Source organism: Parus major, chromosome 11, assembly GCF_001522545.3.
Source record: "Parus major isolate Abel chromosome 11, Parus_major1.1, whole genome shotgun sequence".
Lineage (NCBI taxonomy): Eukaryota > Metazoa > Chordata > Aves > Passeriformes > Paridae > Parus > Parus major.
In genome coordinates, this window is record NC_031780.1 from 7,979,582 (window position 1) to 7,999,719 (window position 20,138).

The 20,138-nt window shown below is 43.0% G+C and overlaps 1 protein-coding gene across 8 annotated transcripts in view; it reads right to left on the minus strand.

Annotated features, from left to right (window-relative positions):
• Positions 1–5,714: 5,714 nt before the first annotated feature.
• The window catches only part of NUP93 (nucleoporin 93), a 75,582-nt gene continuing 61,158 nt past the window's right edge, over positions 5,715–20,138 (minus strand). For 5 of the 8 annotated variants that reach the window (XM_015640155.1, XM_019008035.1, XM_015640154.3 and 2 more), the window contains 14 exons: positions 19,537–19,669; positions 18,413–18,570; positions 17,850–18,015; positions 16,913–17,006; positions 15,665–15,856; positions 15,311–15,437; positions 15,126–15,198; positions 14,753–14,797; positions 13,195–13,311; positions 12,447–12,565; positions 10,418–10,535; positions 9,960–10,043; positions 9,125–9,253; positions 5,715–5,953 (listed from right to left, as the gene is read on the minus strand). In XM_015640155.1, the coding sequence (XP_015495641.1) occupies positions 5,843–5,953; positions 9,125–9,253; positions 9,960–10,043; positions 10,418–10,535; positions 12,447–12,565; positions 13,195–13,311; positions 14,753–14,797; positions 15,126–15,198; positions 15,311–15,437; positions 15,665–15,856; positions 16,913–17,006; positions 17,850–18,015; positions 18,413–18,570; positions 19,537–19,669 (1,666 nt within the window). In that variant the 3' untranslated portion in view covers positions 5,715–5,842. Of the gene's footprint in view, positions 5,954–9,124; positions 9,254–9,959; positions 10,044–10,417; positions 10,536–12,231; positions 12,351–12,435; positions 12,566–13,194; positions 13,312–14,752; positions 14,798–15,125; positions 15,199–15,310; positions 15,438–15,664; positions 15,857–16,912; positions 17,007–17,849; positions 18,016–18,412; positions 18,571–19,536; positions 19,670–20,138 lie in introns of those variants that run through there. The other 3 variants (XR_002002200.1, XM_019008037.1, XM_019008038.2) reach the window with 3 other exon arrangements.

Below are 20,138 nucleotides of genomic sequence, written 5' to 3' on the forward strand. Positions count from 1 at the left end.
GCTTGCCGGCTTTATACCCCGCAAAACCGGAGTGAGGTGACCGGCACACACCCACCACTGATGCTAATAGAGGAAAGGAATCAGCTTAAACCACCCCGAGCTGGTCAGGGGGAAAAAAATAGCTGGAAGGGATACCAAAACCACCATAATGGGCATCATTGCCTCCCAGTGCTCGATGGGGGCAGCGATAACAGATTTGAGATTAAGTCCCAAGGACAGATCAGCAGAGAAATGCAGCGCTGAGTTTGCCTCCGGCCCCAACCCAGGAACATTCGGTTCCCACAGGGATTTATTATGGAAAAAGGGAGCAAGACTCCCACGCACCCTCGCCCTTCCCTGGGATACTGCCCCAGACCCGTCAGATCTCGTAAATCATCTTGGCTGGTCTCCAAGATGCTGCCTGTGGCATTGAGCTGGGCCGGATGTGGGGAGGGGAATGGCACCCTTATCTCACAGTGAAACCAGGGTGAAGGGGGGAACGTGACATCAAGGGGTCTGAGGGATGCCCCTGATGGGACTGAGATTCCCGGGGGCTGGAGAAGCCAGGGTGCAGAGTGGTGTAAGTCAGTCTGCTTGTCCAGGCCCAGGAGCTGGCAGCTCTCAGTACCAGGCAGCAGAGATGCCCACAGCCCCTTTCCCTTCCCTATCCAGGGACAAAACACCACTAAAGCACCCAGAACAGAATTGCCCCCAGTCCCATCCCTAAGTTAATAAGCCACTTAAACACTTGCTCCCATCCTGTAAGCCCACAGCCACAGCAGGCGAGGACAGGGGGAGGGATGGGGTCTGTTACACCCCTGCAGCCCCTGTCACATGTGCCACAAAGCAGTTCCAGATAAGATCAGCAAAGACAGCAAACAAGGCCAGCAATAAAATTCGACAGCAGCCCATTGGAATTTCAGCTCCGTGTGGCTTTGCAAGTTAATGGAAAATTGGGCCTGCCTGCCCTGATGCCTCTGGCTGTATTTGCATTCACACACAAATTTTGACCTGATTTTTGAGGACTTGCTCCAGCCCCCTTGTTTGTGCGGGCAGGCGGCCGTGGTCACCCAGCCCTGCGTGGCCCCTTACCCGGGAAGCTGAGGGCAGGCAGCCTGGTCTGCACCCGTGCAGCCCTCGCAGCACTGCAGAGCACCTCGGAGCCTGCAGAGCAGGGACAAGGGCCAGGGGGGATGAGGAAAGAGCCTCACCCCAGCACCTCACTCAACATCCTCCACAAAGCCGACACCAGCTTCCTCTCACAACAGATGCACCAGCAGACTCACACCCAGCAGAAATGACTTTATTGTAGAACCTCATTGTTTCATCAAAACCGCTGATTTGCCCCAAACAGCACAAATCAGTCTCTTGAGTGGGGGGTCTGTTAAACACAGCACGGTCAGAGATGCTCCGGAAGAGACAGGAGAGCTCCAGAGGCAGGCGAAGAGCGAAGCGAGTGGTATGATGCAACCCTGGTGTAGTGAAATAGCCGGATTGTAGGAAGCGCTTGTCGTCGGCCTGATTCACAACACCAGCTGCAGCAACAATACCGGGGCCGAGCGGCGCTGGGAGCTGCGGGCAGGGAGGGGAGCTCTGCAGCACCTCCCTCCAGCCCCTCCACTCACAGGGAAGAGGAGCCAAGTTGTTTCTGCAGGGCTTTCCCTCACTTCCAGCCGATCCCCCAGTTTGTTCTGGATATTAAATGCATCAAATGAACCCGAAATCGAATTAAGCAGAGCATGATGCAGTGCATTACACAGCTTCTTTTAAAGACTGCCAAAGTGTTGTATTCCAACAGGCTTTAATGAGGCTTTAATTGACCTGCTTCCATCCCTGTGGAAGAGGGAACCTACCGCCCTGAGTGACACAGGACACACAAACGATGCAGGGGCTCAGCACTGCAAACCCACCATGCAGAGCAGACTCAATTTCTCAGCATCACGGCAAAGGAAACCTGGAAAGAGAAAAGAGGTGGTTATTCAGCCAACTGCCAGTAACTTTTCCCAGTGGGAACACAGAGGCCATCTCCCATCTCTTCCAGACAGCATTTCTATCCTTCCAACTTTAAACCCAGAAAGAGGGCAAAAATGCTGATATAGGGACATGGACAGAGGCAGTATTTGAGTGCTGTCCCACCCCAGGGACACAGAACTGGAATTAACAATATCCCCTTACTTCTTCTAGGCTGGAAGGAAAACATTTTGCTTCTTTGAGAGGCTGGAATGACAAGGGTTGGGAGAGTAACAAAACCAGTTCACTGAATTCACTTTTTCTGAACACAATTCCTTCAGCTCCTGTGAGGAACAAGGTCCAAGAAGTGTCTTAGACAAACACAGCAGTAGGAGGAAATGGTGGTAAACAGAGAAGCCATCTCATTTAGCAGTTCTACTCCAGCCAGAGGGTCTGGAGTAGAATAACAAAAAATCAGATTGAGATGCAGAATTGCATTCAGCAGGGAAATCCAAGAAAAGGCAGAGGAGTAGGAATGTAACCCATAGGCATAACCCTGACTATGACCAGTACACTCTGGAGTAATGGTGAATATATTTAAAAGGATTAATTTTGTTGTCTGGACTAGAAAAACCTGAGACAGCTGAGAAGACAAGACCCACTGACACCAGCTTTCTGACTGTTTAGGAGGCCCTTGAAGCACATTTCAGCACTGCCAGTTCCCACAGGAGCTGTCTTCCCTTAGCTCAGTGTAGTTTTTACCAGGTTAACCCTGGGTAGAACTTTGAACTAATTTTTTCCCTACTGGACACATAACACAGAGCAGAAGTTTACAGCAAGTATTTCTAGTTTTTCCTCTAATCTCCTGCAGCAACACAAGCTTCAGCTGTATTTGACTCAAACCAATGAGTCACCCTTCAGATGCATCTTATCTACCTGAAGGATCTTTAATGCCAGGGATTAGTCTCACAGTAGGAAAAAACAGATGGAATTATCCTAAACTTAATTTGTGCTTGCTCTGTGTATAAAGAGCAGAGCTCCAGTGACTTAGAGAAGATTTGTCAGTTTTTACTCAGAATGAATTCAACTCAGATGAACATCCCAGCTCTGCTGCACACTGTGCACCACTCCCTGTTGTAAAGGGAGTGCATGGTGACACCACCTTTGAGCAGGCTACACCAAACACAAGGCATGAGTTTAGTGACACCCCAAAAAAACCTTCCAGCACATCAGCTATTTAGGAAAGGCTAAGCTTGTAAATGAGCAAAGTCAGTGATGGTGCAAAACCTGAGGGAGCAGAATTATTCTGGTTATTCTCTCTAGCAGAATAAGTGTGAGGTGGAGGGAAAACAGGGACATCTGGAAAACCATGGGGGTGCCTTATTCAGCAAAGCATGATGAAAGCAGTATGTGCATCAGCATCTACCTCAAAGCAGCAAAGCCCTTGAAGTCATGCAGAGGAGTCAGGTTTGTCAGAGCCAGGCTCAGGCACTGAACTGGAACCTGCCACTCTGGGGAACATGGGAAGATGGATGGGATGTAACATTCACCACCTGCACACATCTAAGAAGAAATCACAGGGCAATCAACAAGTAATAAATTAACTCCAAATATCTGTGGCACTTTTTGTTATAACCACAATCTTGTATCTTGACTGAAATTGGGCTGGTCTTACCTTTTCAGGGCTAGTCTCAGGACCTGGACTCCCTGGGGTTTACTTCCCATCTATCCATCACAGAAGGATCATCTTGGATTTTGAAAGCATGAAATAATTTGTTTTCTGATTAGCTTAAAAAGGGACCAAAGGCTGGAGTCACAACTGCTGGGCACAAAGGGAGCAAACTATATGCAGACATCAACCTTCCCATTTACCAACACCCAAGAAGGCTGAGAAGCACCAGAAAGCACCTGCTATGGCCTCCTCTAAGTGCAGATGGAGAAAGGGTAATGTACTGCTTAGAGAAGGTCCCCAGGTTCAACACTGGACATCAGACCATGCCAGTGAGGCAGCACAATGGCTCTCCTGAGCAGGGGATGGGCAAGAGACAGGAGAACAAGGTCCTGAAATGGCAGCAGTAAGAGCTGAGCCCCAAAAGACTTCAGTCCCTGCATGAATGGCAGATCAGGGAGAGGGAATTACAGCGGGAAGGTGGCCCTCACCCTTCCCAGACTCCAGCAAACATTGTCCCTCGCTCAGGTCAGTGGTTGCCTGAGGACAGGTGCAGACTCACCAGACTCTGTAAGGGAGGTGTTTGACGCTGGGAGTAACTCAGGGACAGGGGCTGAGCACCAGCCAGGAAAACACAGGAGCAGGGTCATCCTGCAGGACTGCATGTGGGGCAGCCCTGGCCCCACCATGACTGTCCACAACAGGAAAGGGGTCTGCTCTCTAGGGAATGGAATCAATTCTTACCCGAGATATGCTAAGAAGTATTTCCACACAAGTATGCCAGAAATGTTAATAGTCAATACAGCTTTCCACACTCACCTGTTGACAAGTTTTTTAAGCAATTCTACCCCACTCCCACCCCCAAAAAACTCCTTGATAACTCACCAACTCCCCTTTACTTACAGGGTGTGTCCAGCTCTCTCTCAGCCTTCAGCTGGGACAATCCTGGCCGTGCTACAGGAGCACTCGGTGCCGTACACAATCCCTAGCTCTATCCTCTGAGAACCCAGCAGCTGCTTTGCTAATGCTGAGAGACATGGATTGGGGTGGCTGACAAGCCCCTTGCTTCCTGTCCAAAAGGTGGACAAAACTTAGCTACAACATTGCTGGTGAAAAAAGTAATTAGGAAAATTGTCATCATGTCAGTCAGATATTCCTCCATCCCAGTAAACTAAGACATTGCAAAATGGGGATAAATTCTCTCCCATGATAGCTATTAATATACAAAGGCTGAAATCAGCCCCTACCATTTTGCTGCCTGGTCTGCATTCCAAACTCCACATTCTCATATCCCAGTAACACTAGAGGATGAGACAGCAGCAGGGGAGCAGCAAGAGTAATCACCAATATTCCTCCCATTTTTTTTCAAAGACAGGCAGTTAGTTATATTAAAAATAAAAACTTCTACTGTAACATGCTTCTTGGGCTTTCACTCTTATTTAACTGCAGCTTAAAACAAAGGTAATAGTTTTTAAAGTCCCTTGTAGGGCTCAGGTTTCCTGCTAAACCAACAGTAATATCCACCCACACCCAACACACCCATACCTGGGTCTCTCTGGTCCAGCTTCCTCTGTTCACTTCTGGTGAACTCGACAGGGGCCCACTTGGAATGCAACTGACAAAAACTCCTGTGCTGCTCACAAAAAAACCTCTCCTACCAAAATATACCTGTTTCCAACCCAGCTGCTCCTGCAGAAGCTTCAGCAGTGCTCCAGGGCTGTGAGCACCTGGCTCAGCATGGAGGGGTCTGTGCAGCACACAGAGCTCAGCGGCACCGCAGCAGCACATGCGCCACACGAGACAACAGGATGGACTGATGGCAGTGTGTCACAGGGGTGGGTGGGGCATCAGACACATTTTCAACACTTAACATGCATTCAAAACCCCCTAAAGTTTCTCAGCTGTAAGTTCATTAATCAATAAATCAAGGTTTTCTTCTCCATTTCCTCTTCTGCCATAAAATTCCATACTTGTCTCCCTACTGCAGAGCTATGACCTCTTTTTCTGCATAGCCTATTAACTAAGAATAAATTTCTAAATGTAAACCAATTGAAAATAAAATTAAGAAAAACATAAAAACACAAGAATCAGTGAAAATGAAAATGTCAAAAACAAATATCAAAACCAAAGAAATTTATTTCTGTCAACAAAAATACAGAATACAAAATGACACTGGTCCCATGGGCCCTCTGAACGTACTAAAGACAAGCACAGGCTGCTGCAACCCCAGCCAAAGCTGCTCTGCTAATTCATAAGGATCTCCATTTGCACCAGTCTTGCATTTGTGTCTCCTGATGTTCTGTATGGGATCATCCCAGCAAACATTATCAGTGCACGAGCTTGAGACTGAAGTTGCTAAAATAGAGAAAAACAAAGCACAGTTACTTTAGTATCAAAAAACCCACAATGATACAATACACTTCAAAGGAGCACATGTAATCCTTATTTCTCAGAGCTGCTCTCTGGAAAAGGAGTCCGCATTTTGAAGAAAATCCAATTACTCCCTTTTCCAGCCATTATAAAAGCATGTCAGGTTACCCTTTTGCTTAAAAAATAATCTCATTTATTTGAAAATACCTAAGAAAAAACCTTTTCAGCCCTGTGGGGCATTGCTGTACTGCAGCAATCTTGTAATTTCTGCATGAAGTGGGCTTTCCCAGGGCAACACGATTCCTTCCCACCTTGCAAAACATAAAGCTGATCCTGTTGAAATGCAGTATTAATGTTCTCAAAGCAGAAGTACTAGAAATGAATCAGAGATGCCACACACATTTGGAGCTCTCCAGTATCACCTGCAACATACCAATCTCCTCAAAGGCTCTTCCTGCCAATAACACAATGAAAGCAGAGGCATCAAGCCCACTCAGACCTTCACTCAAAACAACCAAACCCCTTCCCTGCACACCAGAAGACTACAGAACAGCTGAAGGAATTCAGGAATAATTTGTCTCATTTATTAAAACTGTTATTAAAGGAAAAGGAAAGTCATTACAATAACTGGTAGGAGTCAAGAGAATGCAGAAAACCCAAATCTTCGTAGAAAACTGTTCAGACTACTTTGATTGTTAACAGGTGTTTCCTCTTAAATATTAAGCATCTCAAAATTACTGTACTAGAAGATCCCACTGTTCAAATCCTGCTTTCACCTACTGATTGCAGGGAAACCCAAAGGTTTTTAGGTTACTGTTGGCACATGGACGGTAAATCTGATAGCAGGAACTTACAAACTGAGAAGTGACCGAAGCCCATTTCATGGTTGGGAACTGTTTATACACAACATCCCTGATGCCTCTTTGGCCAATTCCATCCCTTTTTCAGGGTGATGTTAAACCAGCCTGTTATTCAACAGCCACAGAGAAGCTTTGGTGGCTGATAATGGAAAAGCTGGGAGAGTTTTCCTGAGACTGACCTAATTGCTAACATCTTCCGGGACAGTTTCCCTCCCAAGCTCTCAGCTACCACCAGTGGTCTGGCAACTTGAGAAAGTGACCTGGAAATCCCTCATTCTGTTCCAGTCACAGTCTCCCAGCCTTCTCCCAAATGTATGACACAGTAATGTCTGAGCTGCTGCTTTTCAGTGGAGGTCAAAACAGGTGGTAGATGGAAAAAAAAAAAAAAAGCATGTCAAGGTGTCTGACTTTGGAGTTTAAGTATTAAGAGGCAAAAACTCCCACCATGACTAAGAAGGGCTGAGGAGCGATGTGAGTTACTGTTCTCTTTACCTTTACAGTAGCAATGATACCAGAACTGGCCTATTTATAAAAATCAGAACAATACTTTGGGAAGAACAAACTGAGGTTTGCAGAGGTTAAGAGCGGCCTGGAGGTCTAGATGTTCTATTGCTGCAATTACTTAATGAACATTACAGTTACTTGCAATTTTAAATAAGACCATAGATAATAAAAAAAAATAATTCCATTGCAATAATGACCTAATTTTGCCAAGATAATGCCCTTGGCCTGCTCCAGAGAGTTCACCACCCCTGACTGGGGCGAGGAGCCTATGACATTGCTGTCATGCACTCACAGCATCTGGGCCACGGTCACTCCAGCCATGGTTTCCAACACTGCAGGCTGGGCTCCTTGCAATCTCTGCCTGAAATCTGACAAAATGGATCAGGCCAAGTGGGACAGGACTTTGTTCCCTCATTCCCAAAACTAATTATATACATAAAAGAAAAAACACTCAAAACACAGCTTGGGTGATTTCATTCTGAAATAAACACAATGCAGAACTGCCAGCTCTGACCCCAAACCTGATCTTTTCTAAGTAAAGTCCAGTCCACCTCTGAAGTGGGACAGGAGATGTTTAGCAGAGGGTTACTGGGTTCAGGGGAGGCTCCAGCAGCAGAACTCCTCTCCATCCTGCCCTGCTGCCATGTCCATGCTGTTCCTGCTCAAGTCCCACCCACGGCAGCAGGATCCTGCTCAGGGTGGTTGGCAGGGCAGTGTTTGGCACCAGAGGGCAAATTCAAGGGATCTGATTTCCTCTCTGGGGGATGCTGCTCCCTGCTATGTAGAATAAACCTCAGGGTTACAAACAGCAATTATCTTTTCTTCTGATGAACAGAGAGATCTGAATCTGCCTGTTCAGATGGATCTAAAGAAAAGCCAGGGATTTCAAAGACCTATTCAAGGAAAGGTAATTTTTCACTTGCATTCTCTACTGGGCAATGTGCCAAGGCTGTTAAAGCTTCTGAAAGGGCTTGATTTCCCCATAAATTTACTTCCCCAGAAAGTATGGAAAAGCTGCCCTTCTCCCAAGGGAATTCAGGAGACAAATTCTTGTCATGCACAGCCTGCTGAAGCTCATGTCTGCCATCTCTGTCCAGGTGAATGAGATTTTGTTGAAGAAACACCTCTCTCCTCACATCTGTAATGCTCTTCTTTCTTTACCCCACTAAAATTGCCTGAGTTGCCTCCCAACCAAAACAATCTAAATTTCCTGCTCCTGCAGTCTTGGAAGAAATTCTTCACAGTAAGAAAAAAGGGCAACACATGGTAAAGCCATTCTTACCCTACCTTCCATGTGTCCGTGCCTGGTATTTTTTTTGCACATACAAATCTTTAGGCAGACAGGAGCTAAAGGGCAGTGGGTGTTTTTTGCTTTCAAATCCTACATTAGCAGATTTATGCTCCCTTGTGACAATCCAGTCACATAGCTGTTCTCTTATCCCCTCCCTGACAGCAGAGGCAGTGGACACTTGTCCCCTCTGATGGCAAGGAACAGCTTCTACTGAACACAGCAGCCAGAGATCTGTGACTCAGAAAGCCCATGCTCCCAGCATCACTGACACCCTGCTGCCATGAGATCCCATCACAAGGCCTGGAGCTTGATTAACAAAACCCAAAGCCTGAAATAAAGAAAACTTTCAAGGGTTTTTAGCAAGGTACATCATCAGTTCATCTCCACAGCAAGCCACAACCAAAACCATTAGAGATTCACAGTTACTTGAAGCCCAATCTCTTGAAACTAGCAGAATAGGATATAGGAAAACTTGTCAGACAGTGAGGATTATGTTCTTACCGAATCTTTGTCTTCCATTACCCGCTGGGGTCTGGCCGGAGTGGTTGGGCTTGTGCCTTTCATCCTCTTATATTTGGTGAATAAAATATTCATGGTTGCAAGCAGGACCTCAGATAAATTGTGTTTGATCTATACAAAGGGGGGAGGGGGGAAAGACACATTGTAGCAAAAGCAGGTTGACAGAACCATGAGCCTTACCATACAGATTCCTCTAACAGTCATAGGTGTAATGGTTACCCCTGCTATGACTGCACCACCCAGCAGAAACACTGCCCAGAGCTTTGAGACAGACGTGCACAGTGGCTGCACCTTTGGGTTTGATAGCAGCAGGTCAGAAAAAACCCAAAGCACCCAAATACACACAACTACCTAAAAAAGAAGTGTCCACCTCCAGTTAAAACAGCTCAAGAGCAGTAACAGCTTTCCACTATGCTTCATTTGTAAATACACAAATCCATTAATTCCTGTAAGTTCGAGGGAAGGAAATGCCCTACAAATGCTTAGTGACCATTAAGAGCACAGAAGAACTAAGTCACCAGCAAGTTGAAAGTTTTCAATATTCTGAATTCTTGAATCAAAGTCAGTAAATCAGGCAGGCTCAAATCTGCAGATACCTTCTTCAAAATGGAGACAGGATTTCTGGGTAGGGAATTCTAGTGCTCAAAAGAGCAGCATTAAGAAGAAAAAGTTGCAAGCAAAGAGTCTACCTGTATGAAATTAAAATAATCTCATCCTTTTTCTCCGCTAAAGAATGAGAATGATTAGATGACAACGTTTTAAGATCCTTTTAACAAACCAAAAGGCTTTAGGAGGCTAAACCCAAGACATTACTTACTTCATCACTGAAATTCCGGAAGGCAGAGACTCTCTCCTTGACGCAATCTTGGCTAAGAGGTACAAGCTTCAGGCGTTCAATAATCTTCAAAAAGAATAGCAGGAATCAGGACAAATAATCAGCATTCTATGTACCATATACTAATAAAGGGTACTTTGAAATGTTAATGAAATGCTTTTGTTTCCATTTGAGAGAAATTATTTAATTGTCATTTATTGGTTTGTCTCCTCACTTTGTTGAGCAACAGGAATATTTTGCTTAATGTCTACAAAATAGCTCCAGGAAGATCATATCCTGTTTATCAAGCAACAGGGAAGAAGCACCTTTTAAAATTACTATAACATTGCAGTCCCTTCTAACTCATTAAATGCAATTTTTAAAGTGATGTTATTTGAGGCATTCTGGGCTTTCAAGGGCATTAGGAAGGCTACACTTCAAACAGAACTCTTCAAACTTACATCAAAGGCCCTGTCAACGTGACCAGCGTGATATTCATCAAAAAATGTGATTAAGTCTAGCAGAAGGTAGAACGTGGAATCAATGGATTTCTTTGCACTTATCCCCTGTGCTTTGTACCTGAAAGAAATTGTGTTACAATTTTATTGTGCAAAATGGCAACCGTTTATAACTGTGCCCTTGCAATTCTTGGAAGTGGAGACATCAAACTCAAGGACAGAGGGCATTTAACAAAGGACAGCTTTCATTTTCCTTAACCAGGAGGCAGAATTTTCACAGGTTGTGGCTTTTTAAAAACACTGTTAATCACTTCCAGTTTTGCATCAAATCCAGCATTTGTTTCCTTTAAAATGTTTACATTTCCCACATTCACGGGAAAACAGTGCCAGGCAGCAGAGACCTGCAAGGCAAGCTCTGTACCAGCATGTTTAACACGCTGTTTTACAGCAGACAATCCTCCAGCACAACTGCCTGCTTCAGGCAAGAAGTTAAGACTTAAAAGATGGATTAAGAGCTCCTGCAAGCTCTCGGGAGCTACACTGGCTATGGGATGAACTGGAGGGCTGCCTGCTCTCGTTCCTAACTGCATGAGGGCACAAAGAAGTTGTTTTCCCAAGAGTGGTGCTGCAGATAAGGAAACCATGTAGCCTCTTGGCCTTTCCGTTGGGTGTCTCCCCTGCTCCAAAAGCATCACAAGAACACAGAGGAGGAATGCTGCATCCCTACAGCACTGTCATCAGGACAGTACAGAAGGAAAAGCCCTGTCTTACATTTAACTGGCAAGAAGATGTGCTAGTCAGAACCGCTCTGGCTTTGCAATCACCCAGGTTTCCAGCCGTGAAGAGGCATTATTGCACAGTAGTATTTAGTGCTTTCAGACACATCAAAGCATGTGGCAAACCAAAAAAGCCCATTACAGCCTTTGCTGAAGCTTTAACTCATGCCATAGATTTAATTCTCTTTAATGTCTGCCACCAAATCAGTCTCTCACTAAGTCAATACGGCACCAATTTTCACTTGATCCCAGCCTGCCTAAATGAAGGAAAGGCTGACTAGAAGGAGCAACTGGCAAATGCCACTTGTCAAAAGAAGAAAGGCAAAGGCCTCTGATGGAAATCAATACATTTCTGTATTTGTCTTCCCAATTTCAAAGTGCCAGCAAGTGGGCTTGGTTTATTTTTATTCTCTCTGCAGCTTAATGGTTGATAAAAACCAGTAAGGCATTTCTCATAGGAATCCACATTTTGCTCTAGTAAAATACAGGAATTATCCCGGGCAGTCACCGTGACAAGATGCACCAAAAAGTGACAATTTTAAAAAATCATGAACATATTTTGCAAATGCAGCTTTTCAGAATAGGTTATTCCTAACTTCTAGAGCTGCTAATGAATCTTGAGCACTGATGCCTCTCAAACATATACCCTAATTAGTATACAGACATGGCAGGAGACACTCCTTTCAGCTGCTTCCCTTCTTTTCTGGACACCACACAGTACTTGGTATGGAAATGAGGTCCACTGCTTGCATTAGCCATACACAGTTCATCTTAAATACTCCATTTTTGGCTTTCATTAAAGCAGCAGTTTTCAGACAGCTACTGAACTATTGTTACAACTCAGAATTACTGGGTTTGTAGCTCTCTTTAATACTACTTCAAACAAGTGAAATGCATGCAACAACTCAGCAACTGTTACAATATTTTGCTTAAAAAATAATATAAAACATACAATTCATGATATTTATTGCTTCTTATCAGACTTTCTCTTCAGCTGGCAATCCTGATTCACCTACAGATAAAACTTCTCGCCAAATTTACCTGACCTGCCCCTGAAGATTTCTGATTTCAGTTCTGCAAGCCATCACAAGCAGGACAGGGTAAATTCTGACCTCTTCTTTGTCTTTCTAAATATACTGCTGTGGATGCCACAGTCCAACCTGCAGAAACAATGTCAGGAACTAACACCCACAGCACTGACACTCCCAGGTCATGTCGAGGTGAACCACCCAGTCCTGCCCTTACCTGAGTCTTACCTCTCAGCAATGGAATGGGCCATGTTCTTCAACCGCTCCTTGTTTGACTGGGGAGTGCTGATCTGGGGAACAACTGGACTAAGGAGCTTATTCATCAGTTCTAAAACTTTGTCAGGGTTCTGTTGGCAATAAAGTTACACAAATAAAGGGAGCATGATGAAATGTGGTGTCTTAATGTCACTGAAAAGGCAGAAAAGTATCATGCAGTGGTGCCTTCTGCAAGCCCAGAGCCACTTCCCTCCCATTAAGAGTCAAGATCATATTAGCTACAAGCAACACAATGCTGCTGAGTCACAAGATAAAGCATTCCCCCTAGTTCTTCCTCTAAAACAGTGGTTATGGTTGCATCCACTTCTATTTCAAAAGGAAACAAGAGTACTCAGTATAAATACCAACTATTTTAGATCTCAGTTCAATGTCTATGAAATTGGAAGAGTACACTTCAGGCAAATAACTGCACTAGACAGAATTAAATTATGTGTGGGGCACTCTATTGAAAAGAGCACATTGATCAGGAGCCACAATGTCCTAAATCAGAATCCCTGGAGTGCAATCCATCTGGATTTGCTAACTGAAACATCTCTTCCTGCAGCCTATGGCTCTGTTCTTCCAGCAGCAGAAAGAAGCTGCTTGAATAAGGGCAATTCAATCTCCGAGATGAAATTTAACCTCCTAATCACAGGTAGAATGTTTGGAAGGGAAAAAGGTGAACCAAGTAAATTCTTAAGGCAGCACACAAAACACATACCTTTGCAAGGTCATAGAGTTTTGCAGCTTCTTCAAACAATCCTTTATTTTCTGCTGCAGAAGCCACTTTGTTAATAACAGATTTTGTGTCACTTGTAAACTTGTCTATCACTCCAGGCTAAAGAGGTGAGACAAAAATGAAAAAAAGAGGAATCAGAAGGCTCAAACGCTTCAGAATATTCCGTCAAAGCAACAAATATTTTACATGTTGGCTTATGCTTGGAATGGCCTGTACATTTCCATGGGAATGTGCAGAAGTGAGACATTAAAAATAAAATGAGCTCTTGCAAGAGGGACTCCCTCTTAAATGGAGTCAGCCCTGAGACATCCTTGGTTTCTAATTCATTCAAAATGACCCAGATAAAATAACTCAGAGTTTGAGCTGTTAATTGCTGATGACACAGAGAAAAAAACACAAAAGACTTCAGCATATAGCATTCCAGGGGCTCCAGGGAGATGCAGTTTGATTATACTGGCATGACAGGTTGTGAGTGAAATCTCACGGAGATAAATTAAAGGGTAAACAAGAATTTTAAAACAAACAATAAACGCGTAGAATAAAAGAGATGAAGGAATCAAGAATATCTGGAAATTACTGTAGTTGAGGATGCAAAAATAAGACTATATAATCTAGAAGAATTTATTTTGAACTTAAAATTGTTGGTTTCACACCAAAAAAAGTGCAAAACAACAAAATATTTTTAAAGATTATTAAGTTATTTTAATCGCACTGTTTTTGACACGACAAAATAAAGACATCTAAAAGAAATTCCTGCCAGAAATAACTTCCCCCCTCCTATTTTTGACAGCAGTATGAGCCCTAATCTTAAAATTAAGATGTAAATTATTCTGCAGTCTGCTTTACACAGAAATCTTCCAGATTTGTCACAGCAAACAGAAAAACCTTCATTGATGATTAAAATTTTCATCATTTGCATGCACTCTCCTGTTTCCAGGTAAAACCTTAAGGTTTCCTTTAGCTTCTGACAGTGTAATTTTACATTTTACTCTTAGCAAACTGCTTTTACACACTGGAAGTAAGATCTGTCACGTCTAAAAATGGCTGAACTTTGATCCAATACTCCCACAGATCTGCTGTGGCTGTGCTTGAGGTCTGTTAGCCCTTGCTCCTTTAATTACAAGGATTTTTCAAGGACTGCAATACATTTCTTCTGTGAGGTGAATGGGGATATCATAAATCATTTTCACATGTTCACCTCGGTTAACAGAACACTCTCACAACACCCACTTAAACTAAACTCCACTTCCTGCTGGGAAGATGAAATTCTGACCTCACTGAAGTTACCTGGTGCCATTTGCTCCTTCAGTTACACCAGCTGTCTAGAGGAACATAATCTGTCCTGCTGTTCCTGACCTGCCTTTGGCTAGGGCAGGTCACAGACTATTCTGTAAAATGATCTTGTAGTGGAAGAACTTGAATGTATTCAAACACAGTAACAATTTAGCTAGTGAAAAACAGAAGCAAAATAACCTCATGACTACTTTGGAAATCATACATAGGTTGTACTTTTAATGTAAAATATAAATGGTGAACTCACCTTCCTACTACCATCTTTTTCCAGCTTTCCAAGAATCATATCAAACTACATCCACATGGATGTAAAGTAGGAAAAAAAGAAAACAAAAATAAAGAGATGAATTGCACATATTTCATAACATATTTATTAAGTACAAAGACAAAATCATGGAATGAAAAACAGTGACTAATGTCAAAAGTATTTTTAACTAAATAACAGGCAAAAAGACATGATTAAATGTCTTAAACATATGGCCATTGCAAGACCTTTTGTCATCTGGGTCTGCATCAGGCAGAAAGAGCAAGCAACTCTACAACCATCCTGACTAATAAAGATTTTAATGAGGAAATGAATTTCAGTTTAACTGAGGAAGGCAAAACATGGCCAAACTCACCTCTCTGCTTTCAATTACTATTTCACTAACGCAACGCAAGAACATATTCTCTCCTTGGCTGTCCTTCTCGTTCCTACAAAAGAAAGAGAGGGAGGAAGGTAGTCCTGTTTCTGACAGCTTTGCACCTAAGAATTATGAAGCAGTAATAACTAGGAGAACATCTAAAGACATATATTAGCTCCTACCTGAGAAAGTAAAAGTACTGCAGAGCTTCCCTTGGATCTGTTGATTCAAACTTACGCGTGTAAAGCATCAAAAGCCGCACAAAATTTAAACGTCTGATACCAGGAGGGTCACCAGCTTCATGGCTCACTGCAATGTCAGAAACAGCACTGTCAGAGAATCTAATGCCAGGAAAACGCTGATCTTTGTCTCAAATTAGTCAGAACCATGATCCAGAGCTCTAATGCAACTTAAACAATTAACTTGTAAAAGATTGTTCTGATAAATCTTGGATCAATCACATAGACCTACAGTTTCTAGAGGGTACTCTGAAGGGTAAGGAAATATTCCTTTACTGTAAAATAAATGGGACTTACACAGCTGTGCACTCTGCCCAGATGCTTTCAGGAGCAATTTTAACTCAAACAGGACCAAAGCAACATGAACAGCGTGACAGCGCAAGCGCTCTGTCCGGAAAAGAAAAGCAATTGCAGCTTCAAACTGTGCTGTCAAGAACAACACTTGGAAGTAGAGGAAAGGTGGCTGGTTCACCGCAAAATGTGATTCACCTGAAAGAAACCACAACATATGTAGCATTTTTCACATCATTTTCATGATTTTGCAATCAGAGATGACTGACAATGGATGCTTCCCGTCACAATGCATCACTACTGTTTATTAGGTGCCAGCCAAAATAAATACAGCACACAAAACTGAATTCCTAACCACACAGTGGCTCACCTACAACTGTGCCATTGCAGATTTATAAAAGGACTACAGCATGAAGTCATATTCAAAAAGTGAAACAGAATAAAAGAGTTACTCAGAAAAGTTCCTTTTTCTTTTCATGCAAACAAACCATCAACTCTGATCAACTCTGATAGATTCTCTAAAGACCACAAACTTTTTGTCTCTATTTATACTTATGCCAAGTGGTACAAATAATGTTAAAAACCTCGATTTTCTTACTCAGTGACACCAACAGTAGCTCGTTATATTTCTTTTCCATACATTTTTATCTGAGTGTGAGTGATACTACAAACTAGAAGGCTGTGGAGAATCAAATTTGGTATGTTTTGGACAGTTCCAAGTGACTTAATTTTGACTGGCTGGAAGATGATAATAGGAAAATGTATTCTGTGGATGTGTTTAAAACCTTCTGAAGTGGAAGGAACTGTGACTTGGGTCCCCAGAAATTTGCTTGACATACTAATGTAAGGGAAAACAAGAACACCAGATGTACACAGAGGAAAAGCTTGGAAATACATGCCCACTTTAGGTAGTGACTGCTTTTCTGTTCTGTATTCCCAAAGCTGGAAGTTCTGCTAAAGGACTTTTACATATTTATGGTGAGAGAAAGCAACCAGTGAGAAACAGCAGGAGTGTTCACAATGAGTAGTCACTTTCTGGATTGCTGGGAAAACATGGGACTCATTCATCATGTCTTACTGAAGTTTGCCATGACTCCTGGGAAGCAGGCTGTCTGTGGACACCCTGAAGATGCCTGTCTCTAGTGGAGAGCTGCAGGGTTTTTGTGCAGTCTGGGGTTTGTGTAATAACAACTGGAAAGTGTCCTCAGCAGAAAAGCAGAGCCCCAAGTAAGACAACACTCCCTGGTTTCTCACCATAGTCTTCCAGCAGCTGCTTCTGGAACTGTGATAACGTTAGCCGGTCCTGTGGGGAGCTCGTGCCACCATCATCAAAACACACTTGGTTCAGCTAAAAAACACATCCAAAAAAGAGAAGCACAGGTATTTCCCCTTGCACAAGCAATGCACTTAGAAGATAATTCATTCCACAGATTCATTCAATCCTAGGCTGACTAGAAACTGCATCTAGTCACAACATCAGCTCCATCCACTGCTGGGAAGCAAAGATCCCTAATGCAGCAACAACTGAAATCCATGCAGATATAACCCTGGGGTTCTGTCCCCATCCATGCCAGCAAACTTTGATGCTGGGACTCTGAACGCTCTCAAGCAGCATTTTTTGCCACAAATACAATATTAACAGATACATCATTCCACCATCTTTTTTCTGATAAAGGGGAGAAACAGATTGTCCTGGGGTGACTTTATGATGCTTGGTTTTCTCCCAGATTTGCCCTAAACCAGGACACAGGTACCACCCAGTATCTATCATCCCCTCATCAAAACTGCAAGGACTTCAGAGACATTGGTAACATTGTCTTGGCTCAATTCACACTGACATTTCAGACATTCATCCAGGAAGGAGAATTCAAAGAATCCTCACTGTAGCAAGCTAATACTACGTGTAAAAACAGCTGACAAAGATCAGTGTCAAATGAAGAACATGACACTTCCGAAGACAACTGTACCCAAACTGACACCTGATAGTACAGAGGGTAACAGAACAGCTCTGGGATTCCAGTTCCCAGCCCTGCATTATCTTCAAGGTCAGATCACAATGTGCACTACATCTATGTGAAACACCAGATCTAGAAGTAGGAAGGGTAGCATAACAGTGGAGAAATGTGGTACCACTTAGACCTGTTCTTGCATATAGAAAAACCAAAAACCACAACCCCAACACCAGACTTACTTTTAGCCAAAGATAATCTTCTGTTTTATCAGCAACTTCACTCTGGTTGTCTGTAATGTCACAACGGCCAATAATACAATAAACAGCCCTTTTGTAGGGGTCAGTGTTATTTCTCAGAGCTCGTCTGTAATGAAGACGCAGTTTATTTTCTGTGGCAGGAGACAGTCTAAGGAAAAGAAAAGATTGAAGGAAAAGACATGAAACCCATTTTCCCTGTATGAGGAAACCTGGATATAAATCAGTGTAAACAGGTGCATATCCACAGCAAAGGCATAATGACAGTAAGCACTGGCCAATATTTCTTGCACTTCCTGTTCATATCTGTAGGAAGAATTTTGCACACGTGAATTTAAACACATAATTGAAGTTATGGAGGATCATCTTCAAATGTTCACTGCAGGGAAAGAAACCACATATGACAGTCTCTTTAGGGGTATATTAATACTGTGGCAGATGGACTATTTTTGTCTGATTCTGCTACTGCATCATTTCAGAAAATAATAATTTCACTACTCCACAGCAATTCCAACCCCTCACAAAGATCCTTCCTAGTTCCCAATTACCTTCTGTCTTTACTGTGCATGTACTCCTGGAACCAGGTTTTGAACTCTCCCAGCTGGTGCTGTGCCCGTTTCACCACGTGCATGGCTGCAGTCAGATCTCCACAGCGCATGCAGTAGTAAATCAGTGCCCACACGGGATGGCCCTCCACCTCACCATCCTGAAAAGAAGGACATACTTAATTTTTTTCTTAAAAGCAACATATTTGAGTGATTTTTCTTTATTCTTTGCCTCATTCATTATTTCTGCCCTTATACCCACACTCATATTGGTAAAAAATTCTGTTTGTTACAGAAGCCAGAGGTCCTGAAGGTTAAGTTCTGGCAAAGCTCTGCATATCTCAGCAGTGAAAGGTGTGATTCTCTTCTGCTTGCCCAGATTTCAGTTCTGAGGGAGGTTTTGAGAATCCCAGAATTAGCATATGATATCCTCCCTACACAGGAGATTGATCTGGATTAGGCCACTGAGGTATTAAAAACATTTTCACTGAAACTGAAAGATCTCAAACTAAACACTAATCTCAGCAGGTAAGAAGGGACAGCTAGACTTAGCTCCAGTGTTACAACTTATTATTTCTTCATTTAACTTTTATATTTAATTTTTCAAACTGCTTATCTGATAATTTTGTAGATGCACAGCTATGCACTTTTTACTACATGCAGGTAAGAAGGGTTTTATTCAGATTCCTAAATAAAAGGCCCAGGCTACAATTCAGATGAATTCATTACACATTTGGTGATGGTTTCACCATTTGACAATAAATGTAAAAAAAGAGAAAAAGCAGAATAGGGAGATTAGGTTACTGCTTTTTTGAACCATCATTATGCATTTTAATTCTTGCTTGTTGATTTCTAGGATGACAACCAGAAGACACCATCATTTCTAGAATTAGAACTCAAACTACTGAGCACCCACCATGCTTTGGGATTAGGTCTGAACTCAAGAGTGATTTTGTCTGTCATCTCCCATTTTCCTAGTGACAAATTCTAGAGGACGAGTTAGGAGCCTGCTGCCCTAAAAGCAGCTTTCAATGGAAAAGCCACTGGAGGCTGCACTGGTTCCCACTCTGTAGTGGGTGAACAGATTGGTATTATTTTAGCGTGGTGGCTGACAGTGCTGGCCATACCTGCAGGCCAGGGACAGACGCCGGGAGTTTGATGTTCAAGAAGCTGCGGACCAGTTGGTAGGTGCCTGGGACTCCACCCAGCTGAGCCTGGTGCAAGTTTCCAAAGACTGTCACAAAAGTGTAATTTTTGTAACTGAAAACAATACAAGCAAAACAAACATGAACAGGCTGAGAGACACCTGCCAAAAAACATCCACTGCCTTTCCGATCTGAGAGAATTAACAATTTAAAGCAAATTTACGCGATGCTCAAACATTACCATTACAACAAAATGAAGCACAAATTTTGGAAAGTTTAGGAAGATCCTTGTATCTAGCAGTCTCAGAAGACACCATGTTTGAAGTCTGTGGTGGACTGCTCCAGGTTCAACTCTCAATTATGAAGTTCCTCTTATTTGATTCTTGTTGTACAAAGTTAAGCTCAAATATATAGCTGGAAAAAGCCTTCCCACTCTAACACTTTAACTCTCAATCCTATAATGAAGGAACAGTTAAATACCACAGATGTGTTTGTCTCTCTTCCCTGTCCTATGGAAAAATATCCACCTTAGGCCTATGGACTTAGCATAGGAAATGGAAGGAAATCCCAGAAAAAAAGGGAAT